General features: G+C 38.5%; 1 protein-coding gene and 1 long non-coding RNA gene across 2 annotated transcripts in view; one reads left to right on the top strand and one right to left on the bottom strand.

The window, feature by feature from the left end:
* Positions 1-21548, bottom strand: part of LOC126917913 (uncharacterized) — a 33845-nt gene extending 12297 nt beyond the window's left edge. The window contains exon 1 of the long non-coding RNA XR_007711131.1: positions 21250-21548. This is a non-coding gene — a long non-coding RNA (uncharacterized LOC126917913). The remainder of the gene's footprint in view (positions 1-21249) is intronic.
* LOC126917888 (nuclear hormone receptor E75-like) overlaps positions 17657-27365 on the top strand; it is a 213243-nt gene continuing 203534 nt past the window's right edge. The window contains exon 1 of the mRNA XM_050725290.1: positions 17657-17970. Coding sequence (XP_050581247.1) covers positions 17778-17970 — 193 coding nt within the window. The 5' untranslated portion in view covers positions 17657-17777. The remainder of the gene's footprint in view (positions 17971-27365) is intronic.

The raw sequence follows: 27365 nt of genomic DNA, 5'->3' as shown, positions 1-27365 counted from the left end.
GTGAAACAGTGACAGAGAAGGGGGAAAGAGAAAGAGAGAGTGAAACGAGAGGGAGAGACACGGAGGCAGGGTCGAGTAGTCGGTGAACACGTTCGTGCAAAAGCCTCAGCCGCATTTCCATGTGATGGTGCAGACAGGAAGGGGTGAGCAACCCTCTTGTCGGCGTCTGGCGCATAGGCGTAGATGCAGCGCTCGTGCTGCCTGTGACCGGGTCAGCGAAACCCAACGAGAGAATAAACTTTTTCCACACCTGTCGATCCCTGCTGGTGCGTTGCAGGTGCGCCCGGAAATTCCCCGAGTTTCTCCTTGCTTCCTCCATGGAATACTAACGAATCGGGACTTGGACCTCGAGCACCGCTATCGTCGATCAATCGAATTTCCAGCAATGTTTGGCGCATTGTGCCAATTATTATAGTACAAGTCGGTGCATTGTTTTTTTTATAAAAATTAAAAATGATTGGCAATGAATAAAAATAAGACAAGTTTTGAAATATATGGAATTTCGCTTGATGAAATACTTATGAAAGATTCGTTACATCTTTCCAAATTGTGAGAAACGGCTTAACTTATATCGATACAACTTAATCAATTGTGAAACTAAGGGGAATTTTAAAAACTTATACTAAACCTGAATTCCTAAAATCTTGACTTACTTCACTAAGATTATCAGTCCGTCATGTGTTTAAAATTTTCCACTGCTGAAATGGATTAAATTTTGTTATATTAATTGTTCATATTATTCGTTATTTGACTGAAAGGATAATTAGGGAAGAAGACTATTATGCCAGAATAGACATCAGATCGTATGAAAATATTATTAACACTAAATAAGGAATCTAGATAAAAAGTAAAGTACTAAACAAAACTCTCCTACTACAATATGTAAAACCTAATTCGACTCAACTAACTAGCTCCAATCTACACCCTAAAGTCTGCAACAAAACGTGATCAATTCATCCATAATTTCGTGCTCTTCGATTCGAAATACAAGATGCATTTGTCTCATCCCTCACGCAGAGGAAGCAAACTCGGAAAAAAAGAGAACACGGAAGAAAGGAGAAACACCGCGACAATGCAATCAAAATACAACCCCTCGAACGGCACTCCCCCCGCCCCAGAAGTTCACTGTAACCAGCCAGACAATCTTCAGTCTCAAGTAATGACAAGCCACGGTCGGGTCCGTTCTCGACCCTCTCCACGTCGCGTCGTCGCCGCCGCCGCCGGCTGCATCCCCGTGAGCGTACGGGGGTGGCTGTCGGTCGGTCGACGTCGGCCAGAGGAAATGGCAGAGGGGTGAGCTCACTGTCTAGGTGAGGGCCGTCGCGTGCGCGCGCATCTACGATGCAGTGGAGGTCATCCACCTGAAAGGTCGGGGTCACACTCTTGGTCGTAGACCGCCGCCGCCGTCGGGACGCAGGGGTTGTCGGCGGGGCAGAGTGGGCGTATGTGTGGGGGTAGTGATCGCCATAGCAACCCCTGCGCGCAGTCAAGGCTAGACTGTAGGTTTTCAGTGGCGGCGCAGTACAATGCGTACTATCGTCTGACGTGGGCATAGAACGCTGAGAGGGGGTTGAAGACAGGGGATCAGGAACCGAGTATAGAGTGGGAGGAAAAGTACCGATTCCGTGAAGTCGTAGTGGGTGGCGATTTTCACGCATGTTTGAACGGTGAAAATCGACGCGGATATTGGTAGCAACCTGCGTTAATCCCTTCCGTGGATATAATATAATTTTCTTGTAAAGGAAAATTTGATACGACATGTATATATATATATATACGTTTAATTTGAAAAGATTAATTTATTTTTTTGTGTACCGTATTTTGCTAATGGTATTTGTCGTATGGTCTTAAATTAACGATTAATCGAATTTTATCTTTTGTATATGACAGTACTAAGAATCAGGATCGGAAATAAGAAAATATTTTCACGTACGTGTGACTTCGATTGAGGAGAAAATTGATTTTTACTGCTTATGAATAAGTTAAGAAGATACTGGTCTTCGTTTTTTTCATTAGGATTTCTCATAGAATTCTACCCTTCAACGTCGATATAGGTATTTCGAGCTTGAGCTTCCACATATTAGTGCACGTTCTTTAGCAAGAAAACAAAGGAAGCAGATGTTTCTTTATCAATGCCTATACCTATCACATTGAATTGAACAACAACCTGGCTAAATCAATTTGTTCTCTACCTAGAAACCAAATAAAACACCACGAATAAACAGACTTCATATCGGACAATATCGCAAGTTATTGATTAGGTACGGTTAAGCACGCGATTCGTTCTTACTCAACGTCGTTGATGCATACGATAAGTGCTTTGTTCTCGCGTGATTTTCGGCGGGCCACTTATTCAAAGTAACGCTTAGCGTGGTCGCGGCCGGATAAGTATATAATACCCGACAAATTGCATGGTGCGATACATTGCGAGCGTGATAGCTTTTAAAAATGCAGCCGGCAGAACGGAAGCGGAGGGATGGTATTACGGTCGAACGCGGCTGGAAATGAATTGCGAGGGGTATCCTGACTTCTACTGTACCGTTGTTGCGACGTGTGCTTCTGGGTGAAATCTTTTTCATTGTTGGATCTTTACACCCTCGTCTGTCCATCGCTACCCTCCGAAGAACGCATGTGTAAATTTATCATAGCGCGTTTTAAGTGCACGTCCACCAAGGGCGGCAATTTCATAGGCGTTATTTCATGGCGGTTATATGCGCCAGTATTGCGGCGTAGGGAATAATTATTTCCCCCTATTTTAAATAATTATTTCTCAGTATGGTATTTTCACTGAAAGGGAATGGTTTGTAATAGAGGAGACGATTTGTTAATACCTTCGTTAGCGCAGTTACGGTTTACGGAATAGTATACAAAACGATTTCTAGCGCTTTCTAAGAAATATAACAAAAGTTGAAGCGTTATATATGTACATATGTACTTACATTAGACAGAAATACATATCAATTTATTCTTGTAAAACTTATTCTTGTAAACGATGCAACCGCGGAACGCAGTATAAAATTATTAATCATACGCGTTGCAAGGCTTATTTTGGGCAACGATTTTGTTTTCGATAGAAATCAAAATGCAAGGCCACGTCGCGTCGCGTCGCGTCGTCGTCTCGTTGGATGACGCTACATCCGCCTATTTATCCAGATGGGATATTATTTTTGGATTCCTGACCTACCACACGTGTTTCGATATTCTTTTTTTTTTTACCTTCTCTAAGAAATAAACAGAGATAATTCTGTAATTAGATTCATGGACTACCGCTTATCGAATCGGTTTTCCTCAAAGGTAGTGTTTCTAGCCGCGAGTGTACGCACTCGTTACAACATACTAATATTTCAAGAACGATGAACCGGTGATTCCGTTTAATGACATTCTTATCAACTGTGCAAAGTCAGCTTAACTTTTTATGTTGATGTTTATTGGAAAAAATTGATAAATCGAGTTAACTTCATAGCTATCCTTGCTTATCTTCAGAATTGAAAATATTTTGTATATATGTTCCATGATTTTACTTCTTCGTTATTATAGGAATTTGTACATCTAATGTCAAATGTTTTAATTTACATGAGTATAATTTAGACTGTGTTTTAAAACTGCAGAATATGATAAGATTAGTACTAAAATACTAGGTGTATTTCATGAATTTCACCGAAAATTAACTTTCGAATAGGAGAAACTCCAAATCAGAGATAATATCCATCGTAATTTCCACTTTTATCACTGGCTCGCATCAAAATCATAGTACTCTAATTGCAATAATTTCCTATAAAAAAGAAATGCAAGTAACAAGAACGGAAGCAACATTTAATCGCTGTCTAAGATTTTTATGAAATACTTTTCTTTAAACGAACAAACAAACAACGAAAATCATGAAAATAACTGACCTCAGTCGATTCTGTTATTGATCGAATTACATCAGTGATTCACCCAAAAACGTTCTATAATTATCTAGTAATATAGAAGAAAAAAAATTGTATGGAATGTTATCATGAAAATTTATTACAATATTTTCATTGTAACTCGGCGTGTGAATACAAATACGTTTCGCTATCGATTGCGTCCCAGTAACAATGGGTTCTGCCAAAATTCAATGTCACCGAAAGGCGATTGGCACGTGACGATTGAACAATTATCGGAGAAATGACGTCAATCCAAAATAATTGAGGAAATTGATGCGTAATATTTTAAAAACATATCGAATTATTCTGATCTTCAATCTTTTGTTTATTATTTTTTACTATTACCTTCCTTTATTACTGTTCGAAATCTAATATACGAGTTTTGTATGAAAAAATTAAAATAAAATCCATTTTTATCACTAATGGTCCAGCAATGATATAATTACGATAAACATGTTGTTAGATCTAAATAAATGTGATATTGTAATTTTTCATACTAATTGACGATAGTTTCACAACTATGATAGAATATTGGCAATGGCGAAGTTAAGATGGTAGAAAGTAGAATAGGGGTAACAAAAAAAATGTAGGCAATATTTTGATTGGGCTTAGAGATTTAAAGGAAATTGTAGAACGTGTCAGTGGGAACGTGACAAATTAAATATATTTGAACAAGTACTAAATTCCAGCGCCAGACAGGTCGATAAGAAGTTCAATGTCAAACGAGGCTGATCGAGATATTGCCGTGTAATGCGATGATCCGCAGGTACGAATTTCAATTGATGTTCGATTTTGCCGTAGGTCGTTATCGATCGTCGATCGCGATACTTTGCTCCAAAAATATAGATTTCGGTTAAAAGAAGTATAACTATACGCTTCGTAGTTACATACTTCGATTGATCATTTACTTTTTTTCTCTACAGCCAGCAATTCATTTAATTATAATAAAAGACAGATCGAAATAAAATATACTGAATGATACAAGATATTGAAATTTCAAAAAGATATAATACGTATAATATTACACGTTATATATATAATACAATAGTAAAGGTGTAATTCTGATAAGTGTCATAATTTTTCCTATAAACATGTTCATAAAAGTACCAACTTTTCATGCAAATGTTACCAAATACCAAATCATAGACGTTCTATAACTTCTATGATTATTTATAAAAAGAAAGTGTGAAAGAAGCTACCGAATCACGGGTTATTCTAATCTGAGGTTATTTCCATTTTGAGTCACATTTATCTATTAATCAAATACGTTCGTATGCATAATTTTGAAACACTCTATACAAAGATATTCTCTCATCACTCCCGATGAAGGCTATGAGGTTAAGGAAACAAAAACGTTGATACATGAGGTGCATTCGCGTCTGTAGATATGATATCTGAATCAGGGGGATCGTCCTCTAATCGACCGTGCTCTGTCTCAATGCTAACACAAATTATCACGGGTGATACGAACCGGCTTACAGTGTCGTCTGTAAGTCGTGATAATTTCGTAACTGCCGTGTACGGTATTATTTGCTCTCCTTTACTCGTACCGTTTGTACAAATTATCCTGTAACTCGGGAAATATCCCTAGATCTTCTCGTCACTATATTATTTACCATAACTTTATCGTAATTTTATTTTTAGAGATTCTGAGAATTGTAGTTGTATTTTATTTCTATTAATCCAAAAAAATTTGTCGTTTAATGGGCTTAGTATTAAATCTTATTTGATATAATATTTTATTTCGTCAAAAATTGTCGTCAATTGAGAATGTCATTGTCGTTTGATTAAAATTTGCAAAACAGATTATAAGCTGACATTAAATCGTATTGTAAATCTAAACGAATATTTGTTGAAAGGATTAGCGTTTTTCACTTCTCTAGAATTTTAAATAATTATAATTTGTTGTAACAGGAATGGGATTTTAACCTTGAAACAGCTATGCAAGGTTAGGTATACTCTTTTTACATTTACTTGAAAAAGTTTTTGCAACTGTTTTCGAGAGATTTAACAACAACGATCGTGTATGAATAAATTAATCTTCCGATTAAATCGTATTCCGAGCCATGAATGCGGTGAACCGGTACTGGCAGATATATCTGCGCGTACAAGAAGAAAAGAAATACATAAGAGGAATAACAGTTTCAACGTTTACTACAAGTATAGAGAGAGGGAATGATATCAGTTTCTTATTAGTTGGTTGTAAGTACAAGTATTTTCAAGATTGAAAATATTGCAAATATCGCAGTCTTTTGCCATTGAAATTCAAATTCACAATTTTCGAATTAAATATCATTCAGATGAAAATTAACAATTTTTTAACAAAATATTATAGCCTTCTACCACTGAAAGTGCAATTGCCAAGTTTCGCATTAAATATAGTATAATTAAATATATATAATATGTATATATATATAAATATAATAATCTTCCATTAGAATTAATTAAAAATATTTCAAATCATAGGAAAGTCTACAGAAAGGAACGAAAGAACTATAAAACTACACTCGTTATACTCAAAGTTCCACGTTCTAATAGAGCTTGTAGTTTGAATCATTCTATAGTCAACAACGCAAAGTTTGCCGACTCTGGAGACTAGAAAGTTTACCGTGCAGAAATGAAAACAACGGTCGGCAGTGCTCCTCGGTTAAAAAGGTAAAGATAAGAAATAAGTGAAAAACGTTTTGCAGGCGATTACATATCGTGGTCGATGATCGCGAAATTCACGCGAAAGTGTTTCACAAGTTATGTAAATGACTAATTTTCAAAGCTCTTTCTACGGATAGACGAGTGGATCGCACGACTTTCTTGCCTCGAAGAGTGAAAGCGGCCGGATTAATTCTTTCCGAGGCACGCGAGTCGCCTGGCACAGTCACGAAACGCAGAAATCACGCTTACTTTGAGACAGGTCATGGCTTTTCCGCTAACCATGCCAGTTAAACTTCCCCTGCCTTTGAATTTCTCCCGCCTTATCGATAAGAAGCACGCGGTTTCTTTCAATTTCTCTGCTTTTTTCCTTCCCTGCCTCTTTTTTATTTCCTCTTTTCACATTTTTTTTTAACGATACTGGCTTTTAACAAAAACTCTACGGTTGATAAGATTCGCATATTGACACATATGGGGGGAAAAAAGAATTTGAACTTTAAAAATATGAACTCTTCGTTAACCTGATAACTTTTTGTGCTGCGTCTGGCTTTCCATCGTGTTTTACAATTTTGTATCTTAAAGCAATTTCTAATTATTGGACAGAAGTTTTGGTATTTGTCGAAGGATTATTTAACGCTACTAAAATATGGTTATTGAAACTGCATAGCTTTTTCTATCAAAGGTATTTCTAATTTAGCTAATAACGTTTGTTCTAACCGTATTTTTAAATCCTTTTGTTAAAACGACAATTATAAGATTGTGTTATTTTAATATCATAAATGAATCAAATTAAATATTCGTACACGAAAGTCATTAAAATGACCAAACAAGAATATTTGATTTAATTTTAAAGAAATCTTATTTTTAAGAAATTTTAATTTTTATAAATCTAATTGGGTTTACATCATTTGAGTCGCAAAATTATTTTCTTAATACGTACTTCTCTCATTACATTCGACGCATTTAACCGTGAAGTTGTAGCGAGTAGCTTTATCTATTTGAGCAACGATAAAAAGAAACAAACTGCAACACGTAAGAGAGGTGGATTATGAAGCTTAATAAGAATAAAAACACTCATCCTAAAACGTGAATGTTGCTTCAAAAAATCTTATCTTACTCGTGATATTACTCACAATGTTACTCGTACAATCTAACCTGAAACTGTGCTTAATTTTCCACTCTTAGTACTTAAAATCTCTCTTTGACAGTTTTAATATTCTTCTAATACCTGTCTTAACAACTTTTGGAATACATGTACGATATGAAGAAGAAATTAGCACAACTGATCAAGAATTAAGAACCAGAAAAATAACTAGCGTGTTGATCGATTAACACATTCGATACACAAGGATTTCTACGATTCCTACCTTCCTTAACGAAAAAATAAATAAATAAAAAAAAATAAAAACGATTCTTTACTCTAAACGGTTTTACTTAAAGAATGATTGGAGCACGAGTTAAATTGTTAAAGAAATATAAAAAGAAATATCGATACATGTATCGTCCTCGTTACTGAACAGTTGCCTTCTCTTCGATACACGTATCCACTGCGTATTGAACGTGTTAATCAATTCTGTCACCCGTACAATAAAACGACATCGGTCCAAAACGAAATTGGTCCAGGAAGCGTGCAAAATCCCGATCGAAGTTGCGATATATGCAAATGGGGCGTCGTCTAGAAAGGAGGCTAGCGAGGCGAGGGTAGATCAGGTCGGTGGCTCGCGAAGAGACCGTGAACAAAGACCGGTTCTCGTATGAAGGTCACTGGTTCAATGGCGCCCATATACACGTCGGAGCGTTCGTTCTCTCGAAGGCCGTTTCACTTTCGTCGAACGCGACCAAAAACCGTTTCTTCTTTGGGCCGCGTGCACACCGGCTGGCCCCTTTCTCTTTCTCTTTTCTCCGACGCGTCGCGTTGCCTCGATTCGCTCCGCCGCTCGGCCGATCCACTTGCACTTTCGACCACCAGGTTCAAGGCCAACTTGCCCAGAGCCACGGCGGCCTCGTTGAGAATTCGCTCGTCGTTTCGAGACAACATGTATATCGAGGAAACGTAAGCTTCATTATGATACCATGGACTATAGTGGTTGGTGGATTAATTGGTTCGAACAGTTTGAGATTGATAGAGTATCGTCTGTGAGGTAAGCTGATTTGTGTAAATGTCGACTTGCTTGTTCGACGGTTGATTAAGTAGAGCAAATAGTTCACGATTGACTGTGTACAGTAAGCTTGTGTATGCGAATACAGTGGTCTGAGTGAATTTGGATTTGGTTCCTCGATGGTTGATTCGAGACACAATGGATTTTTGGATTTTATGCAGAGAAAAATCACTAGTTACAGCAATAACGATGGAAATTTGTGCAGAAATTTTAATTTAGTTATTTGATAGTTGATTAATTGTTCGGAACAAAGAGTTTAAAAGTGTCTAGCTTTTGTGTGCAAGATATATTCTACCATGTTCATAGAAGTATAAATTTGTACGCATCTCTATCTGTATCCAGAATCTACTTGTCAATCCAACAACTACCGATTGATCTTGGATTTAAAATTAAAACAATTTCTAATATAAAAAGAAGTATGCGACGCTTTCGCAGGCAAGAGCAAGTTGGACGAAGACCGGTCGTATCAAGGATCCCGCGGTTGTTGAAGTTTCGCGATTTCACCTCGGGTTTGGCGGCGCCAGAAGGTGATAGCGGAGGAAAGTTGCGGCCCGGCGAAACAGTTTCGCTTTCTTAAACGACTCTCACGCTCGCTCTCGACGGTGTACCCGGCCTCGTGCCCAGTTTTCAGGACCCCCGTTGATCGCGATCCGGTTTCTAAAACTCTCGCCACGGTGTCTCGCTTTCGTTGGGCGATCGCCATACCGCGGGTCTCCCAACGGAGAACGAAAGTGGAGAACGGTCCAGGTCAGGCCAGCACCAGGTCGTCGAACCAGCGGAATTCCCTCGCGTGACGCCATCGCGCGCTGAATTCGAACTCAATTTCTCTTTCTTTGTCGATCCGGTGAAAGCATCCAGCGTGTTTACGATCAACCACAAGCGATCGTATTTCTATAAACATGAAAAGGTGGTCGGCGCTCTTAGTGGTATACAATACATATTTGGGTTGTTCTGAATCTGCAATTTTTTGGACTTGAAGAGATAAATATCTAAATTTCCTAAATGTGATTCTAAAAGGTTTTTAGGAAGGTAGTTCGTTGCGTAGCAAATGTGATTTCGAAATACAAATAGAAAAGACTTGTATTTGTCATAGATATTTCCTGAGAGTCTTGTTGTTATCGGAGACACAAGAATATGGATTTCTTAGATGAGATTGCAGGTCTCAGAAAGGTAGTTTTGTAGTAAAGGTATGTTGAATTGTGAGTACAGGTGATGCGTATTCATTATGGAAGATTTTGTCTTAAAGATCCTTTTAAAAATACAAACTCCTTGTATGCTACTCTGGAGAACAGTTATTTTGTTTCTAAGAAGATGGTTACTCTGGAGAATCAAAAACAATTCTGATTCTCAATTACCAAGCCAACGATCCGTGAAGCTGGACTCGTAAGAAAGAAAGTAATAAATAAATACAGCTCGTTAGTTTCATTAATCAGATTATCTGATCCACTCCAACCAACAGTGCCATTGGTATGTACAATTAAACTAGGAAGCTCAGAAATCAAGCTAGCATATATAGCAAATGAAAAGAATGAAAAAGCGAGGATAGCGACGTATTTAACTATATCGAAGTCTAAAGAAATTAAACTGAAAAACTGAGAAATTAAGCTAAATTACATGCTATTACAGCTAAAATAGTAGAACCTGGGCAAATATTTGTTCATTTATTGAGTATTATAACGACTATATTTTGAATATTTGATATATTTGTACGTACTCTATGCATTCTATGCATTTTTGCATCTTTAAAATTTCCCATAATTGCATAAAAATCCGCATTCTACTATAGGGGAAGTATGTAACAAATATATGACACGTACATGTATAACAAATCTATAAATTTAAGACACGAAGCTAATGATGTACGTGTATTTAGGTTCCTCAGCTAGAAGATGACCTATATAGCCGAAGTCTGGGTTAGCTCTTCAAGGCATTCTGACCGAGTGAATCTAGTATGCGCGGTATCGGGTAGCCGAACACTATATCGGCAACAAGACCACGAACAAGGAAGGCTTTCTCCGTTGACCTTGGAACCCAGCTAAAGCCCCGCAGCTACATGAACTTGAACCAGTCTCGTGTTCTTTCCTTACGTCCACTGATGGCCATCGTTAATTCCTTTTCTTAAAGTCGATATTTTCGGGACAATTACAAAACCGGGCACATTAACGCGCTCTTTTTCAACGAGGGATCGATCGAGGCTGTTGATTGTGTAATCCGACCTCGATTTCAGGGATGTTGGACCCGGTCTTCCTGGGATAGGCAGGATTTATGCTCGTGTGAATTCACCGGCCAAGGTCGACTTTTTACAGAAGCTTCGTAAACGTGATTTTGTTAGTAGCTGGCAGTGTAGACTCATCGACCGATTGGCGCAGCATAACATAGAAAGTAGCTTAAGCGCGGTGAAAGTCTAGTTTCAGGCAAACAAGTTACACAAGCTGATCTCGTTCATTGGAAGATGTTTAGATTACGGTTACGAACGATTTCAATGAAATTCTGATGTTTAAAGCGTGTTTGAGCGGATGGTGTGTGAATTAATTCGTTTTTGAAATGTATATACTACCGGTCATTACTATTACTCATTACACTTACTCGAATAGTACAATAGTACAATAAATAGAAATTAAAAGCAACATGAAATAATAGTTAATAGTATTAAACATCAGTAACTGTTGTAATATTTATGAGGTACATTTGAATTTTATGGCACGTATAGTTTTGAGAGTTTCGTTGAGTATGTTGTGGAGCATTCTTGAAGGGGATTAGCGTATCTTTTTTTGAATTACAGAAGGCTACGGACGACACAGGGTTATTAAAATAGCTAGACGTCGAAGAGACGAAGTGTATCGGTTGAAAGTGAACAGGCACGCAGAGGTATTCTCTAAATAGACCGAACATGAGGACCTCCTTCGAAGACCTTGCTGTCTCACCCAACTGTTCCTCTTTGTCCCAGACATTTTATCCCGTTTTAATTATAGGACTATTTTCGTCCCTGTTCTCTCTTTTTCGCGGCTCTTAACCCTTTAAGGACACACGTTAGAGCTACATTTTATTTATAACCATTTTTTATCAATTTATATTATCGAAGTCAGTTTTTGTTATTGCGATTGTGAAAGAGAATCGTTTAATATTTTTTCTTGCTAACAGTATATAAGTTACTTTGTTTAGGTTTTAATTGTTATGCATTTAGAAAATATTTAAAGGTACGAAAGTACCATAGAATAGAAAATATTCAAGGTAGAGTACTCGATACAATATCTAGTATGTAAAACAAATCTACGCTTAGGTTTTCTCTCTCTCTCTCTCTCTCTCTCTAATTGTGTTCATAAAAGTAGAGATTTGCATAGAAGAGTCTACTGATGTATCGTTTCACTGCTCGGTACGTAATGGATTAATCGATTATCGTTGAAAACACTATGATTCACTGTAGAAAAGAAGACATCCCTTTTTCTTATTTACACTTGACTACTCTGCATCTAGATCGTATACTCCCCTACGTATTTATCTCTGAATTTTCTCGGCAACTCTCCCTTTCCATTTATTTCACTTTCGTCAAATCAGCTTCCCCCTCTTTTCTTTATCATTCTCTATCATTTCCTCCGCTCCTCTCCTCAACCAGACGTTCTCCATCTCTCGAAATATCTCCATGTCGTCGTCTCTATCTCATCAAGTTGAGCTCTTTCCCTCTCGCTGCTAGCTCGCCCCACTCGTCGCTCCTTCTCTATTCTAACTCATGCGTGCTATAACGCGTCTCGTCCCTAACCTAATCCAACGAGAGTCGTGCTGAGCCATACCACGGACTACAGCCAGCCGCGCACTACATTCAGACCGGTTTGATGATTCAGGTTCATCTAGATCTAAACAACTACGACCTCGGCCACGTAATACGTTGGTCGCGAGACTCGCGGCCAGCCACCACACGTAGATTACCCCCTGTGAGAATGGGCAACGAACGGGGCGCATTATGCGCACTCTGCAAGTAGATACAGGATTCTTTGGAAGAATATCGACTCATAGAAATACAACACGCTGCACGATATCGTAGATAAATAGATTTAGGTAGCACGATTTTATGAACGATCATTCTAATATATCGCAGATCGATAACATTCGCCGGTAATCAGATTGATCGATATTCAGAAACTTATCTTAAACTGCCAATTTCTTCTTATCGAGTCAGTTACAGAGCATTGACGTTTATTGCAAAATCGACGAATAAGAACGTTTAAACACGATAATAAATCTGTTATCGGTAAATAAATTACTGACACATTTTTGGAAGGTATGTAGAATGAAAAGCAAAATCGCAGAAATGTAAAAAATAATTAATTTCATTCATACATCAGATATATTTTTATTAGCAATTTTAAAAATAATTTCAAATTCCGCTGACAAATGTAACGAACGGAAAACAGCAACGATTTTTACCATGATATTCTATTCATCAGAAAATAATGAATCTAATGTATAAATTCCTTTCCTCTTTAAGTACACCGTGACAGACAAAAGAATCGGGACTACAAAGCGGACAAACGAATACAATTAGTCGTTGAAGCTATTCTTTCCGACGTTTTTGGCCACGAGAAAAATTCAACGTCAAGCGTATAAGCAATATCAATATCCAGAACAAAGGTTATAACTCGTATCCCTCCGTCGTATGTTATGTTATTAAGCCTGAAAATTCAGTGTTCCAAGACATTCAGGAACAATGGTGCGGGAACGAGTGTTAGCCTGAAATCCTCGACAAGGGAGACCTTGACCTTCGCTAGACGACCTACAACGCCCGCTTCGTTCTGTCGTTTAAGGGGATCCTTGGACGAAATTCAGAAGGGTTTAATGTCTACGCCATTATACTTATTATAATCCATTCTTCCGTGTCTCGACAAGGAAAGGGGGATTCGTCTCAGCAATCGGTCTTCTCGACGAACCAGATGAATGTGCTTCGCAATAGCCTCGAATAGAGTTCTTTACAGAGCATAGATATTGTATGGTATAATATATCAACTTCTATGTTAAATATACCAGCTTGAAATCTCTCGATTAAATATTTTTCTCAGTTGTATTATATAATTTTAAATTAATTCAATTTAATCTTTTAATAATCCAACAAAAATACTTCCATAATTTTATAGTCAAATGCTCTCATAATAAAAATATTTTTATAGTTCTATAAAAATAATTTTAACATAGTATAGAATCAGACGAAATATTAAAACACGCCAGGCAACTCAAATTTCCAAGAACTTTTTAAAACCAATCCTCCTGTGAGTGACCTTACATTAAGCTTACTATGAAAACAGGCTCACAGTGCATTTTCAAAGCAGAATCATCTCGGTTTAACGGAACTATAAACGGAGAAGCTTTGAATCAAAAGAGTTGCGTCTTGACATGTGTCTTGTACGAGGGCTCGTTTCAAAGCAACTGTGAAAGCACCGCGTTGATCCAGGAGTACTGATGGCTAGGTACGCCATTGCACCGAGATAGATGGATGGTTATAGCGAGTGCGTCGAAGCGGGATGCGGGGGCTGATCGATAAAAGCGGCAGTCGGGTTCACGAGCCTCATTCAAGGACAAGGCCATGTGATAGCGGCCGCGCAACCGCGGCCGCGCAGTCAGCCACCCCTGCCTATCGGCTGGTCGTTTACGTCAGGCTTGTCGCTATACTATGCAAAACCCTGCTCATATTCCGTTTGAGAAATTAGCCATGGATTATGTAAAATCTCCCTCTAAGATAGGACGGATAAGCATCCATTTGCTGCTGTTATTAATCGACGTAAATTTGGTAAACAGAGGATATTCTCTTACATTGGGAGTAGCTGTACAAATTTTTGCAAATTAGAAGAGCATTCTACGCAAATATTTTTGCGAACGTAACTTGGAAATATGAAATCGTAGAATCACCTTCGTTTCTCAATTGTACCGGTATGTCTGTGATTATACTTGTAATATAAGGGAAAGATGAAAGATAATTGTAAAATTAATTCTTAAAATCAAGAATATCGCTTTTCTTTTATTATAACGTAATGTTTTAATTATTCTAGAAATTTCTTGTAAAAATTTATATCGATTAACATATTTTAATGCAAAATAAAATATTGAGGTACAATTAAATACGCAGTTGTATAGCAGAAAACGTGTTTCAACAGCGCGAGTAATCGTCTCCCTCGGTTGTGTAGTACGCATCAGCTACGCACACGCGCCTAGGTCAACCGTGGGTGGCACGATTAGCTCTGTCTGCTCCTCTGCAACCCCTACTATCCCATTAGCGCAAGTTCGTTTGCACTTGTGGACGACACGCGCGGTCTAAACGTTCGGATACGCTCTTGTAGCATATATACGAATATTGCCTTCATATTTGCTCTCCTATCGTAATTGCAGGCATTTCTATCGCATATTTAACAAGACGTTCGCGTGTTGTTCGCTGCGACGCACTTGTCGCGTTCCGCCGGGTATCTGTCTTTCGTACGAATGCTGTAGTCCTTCGTGTAGTTCGCGCGCTATGAATGCGCACGCGCCACGGGACTCGTCCCAGCGTACACGCGCGCGCGAAAGAAATTCAAGAGGGTAGGTGTGATGGAAGGTTTGGCCTCTCATTTGCTTCCGGCTGAGAGAGTGTGCATATACGTGTGCCTTTTTGTCTCTGTCTAATCCGATCAAGGAAACGAAAGAGAGCAGAAGGGATAGAGAAAGATAGGGAATAATGACCGAAAAAGTTAACACAAGAGAAAAGGCAGAAACAAATGAAAATAAAGATATCGTGAAAGAGAGAGGCAGCGAGCGAGACAGCGTTATCACGAAAGAGGGAGAGTAGTAGCAACCAGAACAAGGAAGGGCAATAGATGAAACCGAAGAGGAGAAAGAATAGGGAGCTGACGCGCGTGAAATAAAGACAGAGAGCGGCGCGGCAGTGTGTGCGCACCGGGAGATCGTGTTACGTGGCGTAGTGTGGGGTCGTATCGCGAAGCAGCCGCTTTATATACGTGCGCTGTCAGTGCACGCGGATAGCGCGTTGGAACGTCGAACGCTATAGGTCGAACCATGCTCGCTTGCCACAGGCTATAGGCTATCCATAGGGGCGCGATAAAGAGCGAAATAGAGAGCGAGAAGGGGCGAGAAACTAAGGGAGACGGAATCTATGTAGAACGAAGACGAACATACGCACAGAAGGAGACGGAGGGAGATAGACAGAGGGCGAGAATGAAACGGAGATAATACCGAGAGAGAGATATCGGGCGTGAGGGAGATATCTAGATGAAGGAAGAGAGAGAAACAAGAGCGCTTATGCACCGCTGAATCCACCGCGGCCTGCCGCACTCTCACTTTCGCCGGCGCCGATGACGGTTCTCGTCGTCGTCGGCTCACTGCCGTCTGTGCTCCAACCACCGACTTTTTTTTTCGTTTGACCGTGAGTGTGACACGTAACGCTCTAATCCACGCGCTTTTCAACGAAGAGTGTTTCGATAAAGAAAGAGAGAGATAAAGTGTGGAGCATAGAGGGCGCGCTCTTGTAATGATCTCCCGCGTTTGTCTCGTCCACGTGATCGATCGTATCGATTATCGATCGAAGTGAGAGAAACGACACGGCCGCGAGTCGCGTCCACAGTTCGTAATCGAAGCTAGTCGACTTGTCGCGAGACTGAACGGAATCACGTTGCTTTTTGATTTACCTCGTGATGAAACTCGAGTAGGGGTTGACGCTCTTGGAGACCTTCGCGACGATAAACCGCGGTCAACCGTGGAGGTGGATCTCGATCGCTGTCTTCGTCTCGGCCGTATATATTAAGGGTGACAGAGGAAAACCGAGAGTGCTCGAAAAGAGGGGGAGAGTAACTCTCTGGCACGAAAGCGGGAGCGAGAAAGCAGAAGGGAGGAGGACGCTGCGTGGGTGGTGGGAGAGAGGGAAAGGTCGGCGGTGGCTCGCGAGGGACTGACTACTCGTATTCCGAGGACTGTTGTTTTCGACGAACTGCTAAGAAACACTCTCGTCCACGCGGACCGGTCTTACGTGTATTCTCCCTTTACGCAGTCTCGCATCGTACGATAACGACTAGTTGTGAGACCAAGATCTATCAGTGATACTTCAATGTTCAGTCGAACGCGATCGGAATTGTGTCTCGCACGTGTTATTCGATATTGTGAAACGTTAAACCTGTGACATCTGTCGACACGTTGGAGGTTATGAATGGAGATATTTCAACTGAATTTTCGAACAAGTGATTCACTACTGTTTTTTAGTAATTAATAGAACTGGATTGTAAATATGTTTACATACATGCATCCAAGAGACGGCGTATTGTGTTGAAATATTACATCAGTGATTTTCCAACAGACTGTGTATCTTGAAGGATATTCCAAAGGACACTCGCTCGAAGGACACGTGCTATGAGGGACCAGAAATTGTGACAAATTTCCGAGATCTTTGAAAGTGGACAGTGACTGGAATTTTTCTGTGGCACTAGGATACGTCGCGTTTGTATTTCCATGGATCGATTTTCCTGGATGATCGCGGTCTCTTCGGTGAAACGTGATCGCTAGTCGTTAGCGTGGAGATAGAACGCGCGGCGCGCGTAAAGTGAGTGATTAGTTCAGAGTGTCGCCGCGAGGGCTTCCGCTGCAGGTGTCACGCCGTCGCAAGACATTGACCGTGACATTCGAGAGACATCCGCGCGGAGATACGGTGAAACGTAGCCACAAACGAGGTGAATCAGTTAGTGACTGAATTATTATTCTAGTGCACGCGTTTTTTCTTTTATTCCTTTTACGATATACTGTGTGACCGACGAAAATACCAAGCCTCGATTTTGCTAACTCGTCCACGAGTTTGATTTTGATTTTGATCGTCATCCATGTGTCTGCGTGTTTCGTGAATGAAGCCGATCGTAACGGTTGTTCGCGAAAGATTTTCAAGTGCAATCCTGTGACCCGCGGCCGCGGGTGAAATATATTAAACGTGGCTCACACGGCGAGGGACAGGGCCGCCGAACTCCAGGCGGAAGTAAGGAGCGCGATCAGGGTTCTTCATGGCTGGTGCCCTAGGCCGCCCCAGGGGCACCGCGGTGACACGGTCCTGATGTCACCACAGACTCAAATGCGAGGAAATCATAGAAACGGAGGACCAACTCAGCAACCACCGCCAGCCACTGTCGTAGTCAGTTCAACGTCCAGTATGAGACCACCGCCACCGCCACCGCCCCCCAGGGCTAGAGCCTCCAACGAGGGCAAAGGCCACCACGAAGAACCGACTAGCTCCATTCCTGATCTCGGTGAGCTATACGTTCTTTTCCTTCCTTCTGTTCTTCTATTTTAAGGTTATATTTTCTGTTGGATGATTAAGGAAAGTTATTATGTAAGTCTTTGGACTATGGAGCAAAGTATTGAAATCTCGAACATGGATAGTCTCTTTATTTTATTACTACGTCTAGGTAAAGTGAAATAGTTTCTCGAAGGTTAGAAATACTTTTTAAACGATAGATATAAAAAGTATTCATTTTGGAATAGGCTAATGGCGAATATTTCTTGTAACTTGTTACAACATTGCAGCAGTCCATGTTAAACACGGATTTTTCATTTTCGAGAGTTTATTTCGCTCTTAATAAAAATGCATAAAAAATGGTGATTAAGTTTGGATTTTGAGCCTTTCCCACTTATCGAAATCTGCAGAAATGGATAATTTCGTTTGATATAATTAATCTGCTTTTTTTAACGATATCATGGCGTCTTTTACAGTGACGATTGCAAAAATATCGATAATATTTAGGGTTCAGATGGTAGATCGTCACGATTACGATCGTTTTTTATTATACTATCTAATATTCGTAATACATCATATCGTGTGCGTAAAAAATGGGATAATTTTATCACGATTATCTACTCTTAACGATCGAGTCGATTGGTCCCTGAGCGTGCAGATTTTAGATTCATTATAATGCTTAAATCTCGGCATCGGACCTTGAACTTTAACTTGAATTTACGTGGACTATCCGTGTATCAGTTAATAGCAGAAATTTTCTTTTCAACGTTCTATTTCGAAATTATAAGACTTGATAAACAAGAAATGACAAATTATAAGAGTGATTGGAAATTCTTGAACAGTAAATATTTTAATTTAATTTCTTATAAATATTACGATATGAGACAAGTAACGATACGATTAATTTAATCTGCTCTATCTTTGAATTGTTCAAATTCATTTCGATATGTTAAACGAATTTACAAGGAAATTAAAACCAGCGATCGAAAGATAACAATCGAAGTATCGTGTACTCGAATGGAACAGTCCATGTAGATACCATAAGCACACAGTGTATAATGACAAAGAATCATTTACTGAAACGAGTGTCACCCAATGAGGTTTTGAATAGCTAAAAATTTCCATTACCCTTCCCAACTCAACTCTCTGCTTCAAACACATAAAATAAATATACATTACATCAAAATAAATATACCTCTTTCTATTTTCGTTACATATATCTCTTCGACCTTCAAATATTCCCCTCAGGAAAAACTTGTCTTTTCATCTTTCAAAAAGAAGCAAGTCACTGTCCACTCACCTTGTGACAAATTCGAAGTAAACCGCTATTGCCTGCTTGAATGAGAAACACGAGATTTCCCTCGTTTGATCAAGTCACAGGAACATAATTTACAAGCGAGAATAAGAAAGATGTTACATGAATTTTCATTGTCGATGGAGTACGGAATTTACTATATTCCAAATTAATTGAGAATTTTGCTAAATATCAGTAACAAAATTATTAATCTTCCATAGGCGAAAATATTTTTTCACAGGCAACCCAGATCGTTTATACCCAAATCTAATCCTTTTTACTGTTTAACACTTCTCAAACTTCCTACTAAATTATACAATTATATAAACATAAATTATGTCTGTAATACCTTGTTCAATAAAAAATGAAAACTCTTATGGAAATAATTGTAGGGTGAAATTTCGTTTAAATCGTGAGCGATTCAATTTGCTTACGCAAAGTTAATTTGTTATATCAGTTCTTCCCGTAATTAATTTCCGTATTTTATTATAATCCTGCACAGGGATGTTCTCCCTCCCCCCTCTGGTATTCGCAGAAACTGTTCGCGTTCCGACCAGTGTACTATGTTTAGTGTTTACGTCTGTACGTTTCATTAACGATAAGCACCGCTAAGCGCTATCGTCTGCGCTGTTCGTGACGACCGGACGTTTGTGTAACGCGAAGGCCGAACTCGTAGGAGATCCGGGGAGAGAAAGTTGACAGCAGCGCGACGCTGCAAAGCTCGATCGAGCCATTTCGTGCCTAAAAATAAGTTTTTCATCTCTTGGACGGAGTAAAAGCCTCCCTCTTACCGCTATCCGGTGTGTATACGCTTTTACTCCGAATATATCGGCGGTCGTGGCGTGTAAGCAAACACTGATACTCGTGGTTTTACCCTGCGGATGCACGATCTTTTCTATTTCCTCCTTTTCTCCTTGTATTTTTTTTCTGTTCTTTTTTTTTTATGTTTTGGTTAAATCACAACGGGAGGGGAGAGGGCGATGTAACCTCTTTGTCGAGCGTCGTGATTTTCACGTGTAATGTGGTGTCTGCGTATAGGGTGAACAGATGAAGGTTTGTCTGTGGGGATTTGGTAGATTTCATAGGGAGAACGATGAGGTACGACGTTGGAGTTTAGGTTAGGTTTGTAATTGATAGGGGTGTGGTGTCGGTAAAATATGGTTGTTTCTTTGGAACAAATGATTTTGTATGATTAACCCTTCGTGGAAAGGGTTAGACGATATTTCACTCTAGGATTTCTTTGAAGCGAATCTTTAGTTTTTATTCGTAAACGTTGCAGAGCTTTGGCTCGATGAAAGATTGTACAATATAATAGGCATTACTTTAGCAAGTATCTCAGAATTTTCCCAGATTTTTTAATGGTCTATAAAAGCAGAAAAATTAGGCCACGAGAGGGAATAAATTTGATTATAATAATTGTAATAAAATACGTGTAATAATTAGAGAGTATGCGTAGCATCGTAGTTTGATAAAATGACAGTGTGTAACTTTGGCTTTTTAATAATTCAATTCATCACCTCCGTCCATTCAGAGAAGCATCGTTTTGCTAAATAAATTATAAAGACCGACATAAATCACAAATTTGTAATTCCTCCATCGCTTGAGCATTTTTCTCTTGCAAGAGAGGTACTCGGTGTTCTCGGCGAGCAGCATGATTGATACTCGTTTTTACGCGTTGTATACAAACGAACTTTGTTAAACAGAGTCGAATCACTCGAATGCACGTGCACTTGAGCGACATAAAATCTTGTTATTCTCGAAAGTCGAGCCTCGCGAGACAGGAACGCGTTTTACAACCTCTCTTATGTTCGTTATTAATTCAAAATAAATTGGCAACAAGCTGGTAAAGGCAAACGCACCGCCAGAGAAACTGCGACCGAAGGTGAATTGGAAAATGAAAGTAAATCGATGGAGTGGTTCAATAGACACGTTGTTGGAGCGAGGACTTGAGACGAACCGCGTTACGGGGGCTTCGTCCCGTGAAAGCTAATATCTGACCTGCTTGATAATCGATAATCGATCCGTGGTCGATGAACAGAGGCCTCCTTGCTGACGAAACAATCTGCATAAGGCGAACTGCTCGATTCGCGGCTGCTTTATTGATTCAGACAGCACTACCTACGAACAACAAAAAGTCACAGATATTGCATTCTATCCGTTAATTATACGCCATTCGCGTTTCTACGTAATTATGAGGCATTATCATTTTGTGATCATAATAATTTACTGCCATGGAATCAGTAATTTGAAATAATTCCCTTGTAAAACATTTTTGACTGCTTAATATGGAAAGTTGATTGTAGGTTATTTTGAAATTCTGTCTAGTATTTTAAGGATTTTATTTAGTATTTTAGGAATTTTATTAAGGTTTCTAAACATTTTATTTAGAAGTTAGATCTATTTTGGATAGGAATCTAGAAAGTTTTATTTGTAATTTTAGAAATTGTATTTATTTCATCCAACATTCAAGGTATTTTTAAAGAGAAATTCATTATTTTCTATAATATATTTTATTGAAATTTTGTATCTTCTTTTTGTAGAAGAAAATCATTTATCGTTATTGAATAATATTGAACAATATAATCCCTAAAATATGAGAAATGTAAAATGAACTGTGACAAATGTAGAGCTTTAGAAATGAAAATTTTTGGTACATCGAGTCAAATAGTCCATATAGTTTCGTTTCGAATTCACATCGATTTATCGTTAATCGAAAATGAATGAAACTATTTGAGTATGCTGGATACCTGTTTGAACTTATGTATAATATTAATCTCACAAGTATCTCGGTCCCGTTGGGAATTTAAATAACAAACAGTTTCGGCATGGAAGATCAACCGGTTTGTTAAGATGACGACCTCGATATGCAAATACAATTTAAACCATCGATATGTCGCGCTTAATGTCAGGGTCGTTGATCTATTGATCGTAGGATTGACAAAAAATCAATCACGATTTGCACGTTCTAATCTACATATGTACATCAATTCGTTTCTTTCGTTATATATCGACCAATAAAATCAACGATACATACCGATACAATTCGTTTAATATGAACATTACTAGTCTCTTCTTCTTACTAATTTTGAAATCCCAAAGAAACTGAAATTCGCTAAGACGTCATTCATTTTCATGCTGATGTCGATAATGTTAATTATAATGCAATATAAATTCAGTTTTTTTCATTTTAAGTGCCTGAAGAGAATAAAGTTTTATAGGTCATAGATACATTTTATAATATTTTCAAAAATTACAATGGCAATGATACAAGTTATACAAATATATAAATTAAATATCTGTTTATTTTTAATTCCCAAAGAAACTAATGTTTGCAAACACCGTGGCAAATACGTAAAAAATATAGAAACAGTTTAAAAGTAATTAAATACAGTATAGTATAATGCTAGTTAAAAATTGTAAGGCTATTTTATTCGATCGAAAACAAAATTTCTGCGTGTTTCTATAAAAATTCGGAGCTAATTTCGAATTTTACAAAATCATTTCTGAAAGCCAGGGGTTGAAAGTTCCTGTTCGCACTACTTCACGATACTCCATGTGCACGACAGGTTGTCGGGTTTGATTTTTGCTCTGATAAACGGCGGTCTGTGGCAGTTGAGAAAATACGGCATTCGTTTCCATGACATTGAACGGGTGGCACGTTATCACAGCTACGATGACGTAGCTGATAAAGGTAGTGGATTCCACGAGCGACGAGGGTTTAGGGTTCGAACGAATCCAGTTGCTACTGTTGAGAACGTGGTGAGAACGTGAAAAACCGTTTTCTACGAATCAAATATCGTTTCCTATAAATCAATTGGGAACGTTTCCTATAAATCGGGGAACGATTTGGAGAATTGTACGATTCTTAAAATTTCAAAACTATGTTAATTGGCCCGTGACGTATTCATCAAAACGATCCTTGCTTATTTCTTATTTTCTTATTTCCTAGTTTGCAAACTTTATATTTGCATAAAAGACTGTTCAGAATGGTTTACATGTTTGATTAACGCTTAATTAACGTACTTGAGTCATTCGAGTTATGATTCTTTCGATTCGTTTGGTGCTTGATTTAACGTTATCAACGGCGAGAGATAAAGAATACAAAACGTGCCGCGGCCTCGTTATCCGCTCTTGCTTTTGAAAAATGTGTGTTAATGATGTTTGCATTAGACGACGAGATACATTCAATTTTTAGATCACTATGTGTGTTAAGCGTTATTTTTCGAACTTTGGTAGTGTATATCGACAAATAGAGGGAATTATGGAATTATATGGAATAGTAAATTTTCATTTCCAAGCTTTCGCATATTCGTTGTCAGGTTAATCATCGTCTACAAAAATATTATTTGTATTGTATTGTATCTCAGAAGGCATTGTTGTTTTGATCGAACGCCGTATTGTCTGATAAAAGGAAAATTAAAGGCATTTGTTTCACTTAACATGCGTATCAGTTTTCCTTGGCTTCATAAGAATTGTTTATGACAATAGTCAGTAGCTTTTCCTGATCTGTGCTAATCTTTCGACGAAGGAAAAAAGAGTCAATCTCGGTGCTTGCTTTAAATATAGATTCGACGAGATGACGCGAGTGCTATGACCTTGGCCATGAGAAATTCCGGAAAGTGCACCGAAAACTCGCTGATACGTTTCATCGCGGAGGTGCCCGCATATTGTATTAATAGTGAATGTTCTTTCTCATTTAAAATACCATCTTTCTTTCCACGCTTCAACTTATTCAATGACCCTTTTTACTCGAATTCTTCAAGCAAGTTCCTTTTCTCCAATCAGCGAAATAAAACATCATTTTTCTTTTTTAAATCAGAAATATACAATTTTGGATTGATGGGATTGTTAGTAAATGGGAAGATAAAGTATTACAATAGAAGTTTTTGTCGGGACTATTGCATTTTTTTTTCTGTCGATTTATATTATCGAATGTTTGTTCCTTTAAGATTCTGTTTCTTTCTTCAAATAGTAGGGGAAAAGAATTTCTGGAATTTTTCTCATTTCTATCTTTTCCTCCATCTAGATTTTAGACTTTTATCAAGTTTGAAGAAACAAAACTATTCATAGCATCGTAATACATCACAGATATATTTTATGTCTATGATTTCTGTAAAGTCTATTACTTCAATATAATTCTTTATATCTTGGCGAAATACTTCTACTTTTTCTTAATTTGCCATTATCTTTATTATTAAGCGTTGGAAGTTCTTCGAGTTATTTTTCGCTTCAATTATCTTCTATACAAACGTTGGATCAGCAAATTCGATATTCGTATCTTACAAACAAATAACTCAAATTATTTTCGACGAGTACTTGGAACATATGTACCCTTTCTATTTCGATAACTCGAAAAACTATTCATTTATCAATTAATATTCCAATACATGTATACCTATATTCCAATCTCCTTGTATTTAAAACCACACATTGTCCAAATGCCAATTTTTTTTTCGGATCACTTTACGAAACAGCTAATATGCACACCGTTTGGCTATAAATTATGCACGCGCGCTTTGTGCAAACCAAATTATACACGCGTATCGTCATCAGCCGAGTCGAAGCGAGGACGAGCACTAGTGGGTTTGTTTGCGCGAACCGCAGACGGGAAAACAACGCAGCGGATTTCGTTTCGCGGTAGTCGGAGCACAGGCAGCTTTATTTGTATTACAAAGAATGCAGGTAGACACGATGGGGGCGGCGGAGGCGGCAATCGTGATGTTGATTTTGACTGGGCTAAATCGGCGTTTTAAAATAGTCCTCGGTGTTATCGTGGCTCCGTATTATCGGCTGACTGGAGGCCAAGGCCTGCTGACGTGTATTCCCCGATTCGACTAACCTAACAGAGAAAGAGACAGAAAGAGAAAGAGAGAGTCTTGCGACGATTCTAGGTTTCGTTGTACAGTGACCTGGAGAGCGACATCTCGTGAACAAAATTCAACTTTTCGACTTTAATTTCAAAGATTTTATAAGATAATCGATGAGGCACAGTTTTTTGTTTTTTTACGCGAATACTACGAGAAAAAGCTGAAGCCCCCTTTTCTTGATTTTGTAATTCTTCTGTTAGTCACTGAGGTGAGAAGAAAAATGTGCTATATAAATTAGGGAAGTTTTGTATAAACACCAATAGTACAATTAATTTCGTAAAAATATTTCAACTTCTTCGACTAATCTATCTGTACAATTGATTGGGACGTATTTTCCAAAAATCTGTCACGTGTTCAAAGCGAATTCCAATATATCGCAGTTATTACATTGCATTAAAGTTGGGAGAAACGTTTCGTGGAACAATTATCATCTCTCTTCCTAACATTTTGCTTGGAAACATACAAAAAATTCGGCGGAAAAAATTTGTCTGGGTCGATTTAAAAATAGTTTAAAGCTCCTCGGTTCCGTAGAGTTCAATGTCAGCCTGAATAGGCTGACACGCAGAGGGTGCGAACCGCTGCGCTTCGCAACGTGTACCATGGGCGCAGACACCCTTCAGTCCTCGTTTCAAGATGCGTCCGTGTGCGTGCATTTGCTACTACATGCATTCAGCACGTGCGCGTCAAGTGCGTGCAGCATTGTCGCTCGTATGCATCATGCACGCCAGTGGTTTCCAAACTTTCCGTTTCGAAATTCCACCCCTATAAATCTGCAATTTGCATTGAGCGTATTACGTGGAAATCTATTTTCTAACTCTCTAATCGCTTTACGCGTTGAATTGTAATCCTCGTTTGATTTCTGCATATTTTCCTACTCATATATTTATGTAATATTTTATCATTTGGATTTTTTCATTTGACTTTTACGTTCTTGTATATTTGATGTTGTTATTCGTTTGAGAGTAAATGCGAGAAGCAATAAAATAAGGAATGGAAAGTCTCGCATAAATTTTCTGGCGTATCTTTCTAGGAAGAAAACGTCAGTCCCTAAAAAGTTGGTAGATCGGAAGAAGGGTCACGGCTCGAAAAGTGGCTACGCCGTCGTGTTAACTGATAAGCAGAGCAAATATTTTTAGGGCCCCCGTGTCTTTATCTCTGCCCTCGGAATCGTTGGAACCTGTTCGTTCTCGAAAAAAGTTTCAGCCGATCCATTTTCGGTTCTTCCCTCTGGAAGATTTTTCTAATCTCTTTTTTTCTCTATCTATACCATTTCAGGAAATCGAAATTATTTGATAAACGCCATCAACAAATATCGGAGCAGGTTTAATAATTTCATACACGTTAATCGTCTTTCACCAATGGCTACATTTTTGAAAAAAGGCAAATCGCAAGCTTTTTATTGTCACGAAAGGAGATTAAAAAAGGGTTGGTGATTTTGTTAATAATTTTTCTCCGATAGTCCAATTCAGAAAAAGAGAAACTGCGAATTTTGATTACGAGCAAGGGGGTGGTCGCGACTAATTAATGCATCGTGTAACGTGGATCGATAGGGTCACAGTGAAGCGTGCCAACCGTCCAGACACACCCCCCTTCCCTTTCCCTTCCTTCTACCCCCGCTAGGTCATTTTTTTTCACCGGTCGAATAGCTGTCCCACACACGGTAATTTACAGAATGATCCGAGCTAGAAAAAAATATGGCAAAGTCGCGGCGGATAGGCGATAATATGGGAGCACGTCGATGTTGAAGGCTTCAGGTTCAAGGGTAGAATGCATCGGGCTAATTACTTGTTGCGTGGCGTGTATCTCGACGATCTTTCTCGACCAGACAGCTAGTTTGTCGGATCGTTATTCGTCTCTTGTAATTTATACGTTGTTTCCTTCTTCGTCTCATGTCAGAACGCAGATGCATATATCTCCTATATTTTGCTGCTGTAATTAGTATTAATTATTCAATCATATCATTTGGTTGTAAGCTTCTTCTAATATCTTTATCTTTTTTATCACAAATAGTTTATAAATAGATAGGTACATAAATGTTGATTCATTTTTCAAAGAAAAATTCAATATTTTATTATCTATTTGTACTTATATTCTCATAGCTTGAACACACGTATTACATTACACACACACATATAAATCCTATCAGAGTCGTTAATAGAACGCAGATAATTATTATGTATATTCATAATTCTATGAAGAACTAAGTATGAGATTTGTTTCATCTGCTAGGTATCGCAATGAGTGCTT

The sequence above is a fragment of the Bombus affinis genome, chromosome 6 (assembly GCF_024516045.1).
Source record: "Bombus affinis isolate iyBomAffi1 chromosome 6, iyBomAffi1.2, whole genome shotgun sequence".
Classification (NCBI taxonomy): domain Eukaryota; kingdom Metazoa; phylum Arthropoda; class Insecta; order Hymenoptera; family Apidae; genus Bombus; species Bombus affinis.
Note: the sequence above shows the minus strand (reverse complement) of the source record. Positions and strands in the feature narration are given on the sequence as shown.